This window comes from Nicrophorus vespilloides, unplaced genomic scaffold (assembly GCF_001412225.1).
Source record: "Nicrophorus vespilloides isolate i.1.1-1 unplaced genomic scaffold, Nicve_v1.0, whole genome shotgun sequence".
NCBI classification, from domain to species: Eukaryota; Metazoa; Arthropoda; class Insecta; order Coleoptera; family Silphidae; genus Nicrophorus; species Nicrophorus vespilloides.
The window spans coordinates 7,190-9,756 of NW_017097070.1; the positions used below are offsets into that span (position 1 = coordinate 7,190).

The 2,567-nt window shown below is 36.0% G+C and overlaps 1 protein-coding gene across 1 annotated transcript in view; it reads left to right on the forward strand.

Moving 5' to 3' along the window:
* Positions 1 to 14: 14 nt before the first annotated feature.
* Positions 15 to 2,567, forward strand: part of LOC108558805 — a 5,857-nt gene continuing 3,304 nt past the window's right edge. The window contains exon 1 of the mRNA XM_017915836.1: positions 15 to 205. Within this exon, the coding sequence (XP_017771325.1) occupies positions 15 to 205 (191 nt within the window). The remainder of the gene's footprint in view (positions 206 to 2,567) is intronic.

The following is a 2,567-nucleotide window of genomic DNA, read 5'->3' on the forward strand; positions in this document are numbered from 1 at the left end:
AAAATATAGCTAAGATGTTATCTTTTTCTGTTTCAGCTCCTGAACTAACAATCTCTGATGAATCTGGACGTCAAGTTTCTGAACGCTACTACAAAGCTGGAAGCAGCTTAGAGTTGACCTGCTTTGCAACTCAGGTGGGAAACCCGAACGAGGAGCACCCGATCGCCTGGAAGCACGGAGATCGCACCCTCACCGATGGCATCAGGTAACTATCACCCCGCAGAGCTACCACATAGTCCATCAAAACCAACCAACCCCTCCGTACATCAACAATTTTACTGCCACCCTAATGGTCGCAGCGATTTACTCCCTGCATTATGGCTCGTCTGCGCGTTCCAATCTCTTCTTTTTTTCTTCTTCTTCTTCAACCAGCGTGATGTGTTGTCCTCCTTTTCTTCTCGTCTTTTTTTTTCCATCTCCTTCTTTCAGCCCTCCATGGTGCCAACCCCTCGATTGATCGCTGTGTAAATAGACGCTGGAGAGAAACCGAAAGTAAATTTCACGAGCAACGCACACATATCATTTGCTTGTTGTGTGCTCGAATAACACACACATATATATATATCTTTATATATAGAGATATACACGCATGCTACCGAGATTCATATCAGCGATTTACAAAATGGCACACAGCGGGGACACAAGCTGGGGTGATAAAGGGGAGGGCGAAAAAGTTTTCGGCCATCGCTTACAAGAAACTTCCCCAAACTGCAACGTCTCTTGTTCCCAGGCGATGCTCGAAATCGGAGACTGATTCTTTTTGAGCCTACATCTTTTATTTTATTTATACAATTTTTTTGTTCCTTGCTACAAAATCTAATAAGTTATTTTTGTGGTCAGTGATTTACGACACGATTTTAATCTGTTTACAACCAACGTTTTACAACCTTTATATTTTTATTCACTTGACAAGCAACATCTGTATTCAAGATTGTTTGCTACCATTCTTCATACGCATTTGTATAGCATATAAAAAAAGATACCTAGAGGAAATTTTGGATTATTATCGTAGTTAAAATTGCATCATAATTCATACTTCTGAAGGGTCTTAAAATGTTGAAAAGAAAACTAAAATTATACATTACATAAGATAATCTTGGAAATACTTTCTCTTTTTATTTTCTTATTTCGTAACAATTAATGAAATATAAAGATTGATAAACAGTAAAATTATTTAATTATCTGTAATTAACAATTAAAATTTATTTTTAATACTTTTTGACAACAATTTTTTTTTATCATAGGTTAATACAATTTTGAAATTTATTTATATCTTTATAATAATCTCTTACGTAACACCTTGACTAAATTACCTAAGTGTATATTAAAATATACAATTTATATGTTGAACATATTTTTTTTGTTAAAGATATAAATAAATTTCAAAATTGTATTAACCTATGATAAAAAAAAAATTGTTGTCAAAAAGTATTAAAAATAAATTTTAATTGTTAATTACAGAAACACATTGAAAAATTAAATAATTTAACTGTTAATCAATCTTTATATTTCATTAATTGTTACGAAATAAGAAAATAAAAAGAGAAAGTATTTCAAGATTATCTTATGTAATGTATAATTTTGGTATCTTTTTTTATATGCTATACAAATGCGTATGAAGAATGGTAGCAAACAATCTTGAATACAGATGTTGCTTGTCAAGTGAATAAAAATATAAAGGTTGTAAAACGTTGGTTGTAAACAGATTAAAATCGTGTCGTAAATCACTGACCACAAAAATAACTTATTAGATTTTGTAGCAAGGAACAAAAAAATTGTATAAATAAAATAAAAGATGTAGGCTCAAAAAGAATCAGTCTCCGATTTCGAGCATCGCCTGGGAACAAGAGACGTTGCAGTTTGGGGAAGTTTCTTGTAAGCGATGGCCGAAAACTTTTTCGCCCTCCCCTTTATCACCCCAGCTTGTGTCCCCGCTGTGTGCCATTTTGTAAATCGCTGATATGAATCTCGGTAGCATGCGTGTATATCTCTATATATAAAGATATATATATATGTGTGTGTTATTCGAGCACACAACAAGCAAATGATATGTGTGCGTTGCTCGTGAAATTTACTTTCGGTTTCTCTCCAGCGTCTATTTACACAGCGATCAATCGAGGGGTTGGCACCATGGAGGGCTGAAAGAAGGAGATGGAAAAAAAAAGACGAGAAGAAAAGGAGGACAACACATCACGCTGGTTGAAAGAAGAAGAAAAAAAAAGAAGAGATTGGAACGCGCAGACGAGCCATAATGCAGGGAGTAAATCGCTGCGACCATTAGGGTGGCAGTAAAATTGTTGATGTACGGAGGGGTTGGTTGGTTTTGATGGACTATGTGGTAGCTCTGCGGGGTGATAGTTACCTGATGCCATCGGTGAGGGTGCGATCTCCGTGCTTCCAGGCGATCGGGTGCTCCTCGTTCGGGTTTCCCACCTGAGTTGCAAAGCAGGTCAACTCTAAGCTGCTTCCAGCTTTGTAGTAGCGTTCAGAAACTTGACGTCCAGATTCATCAGAGATTGTTAGTTCAGGAGCTGAAACAGAAAAAGATAACATCTTAGCTATATTTT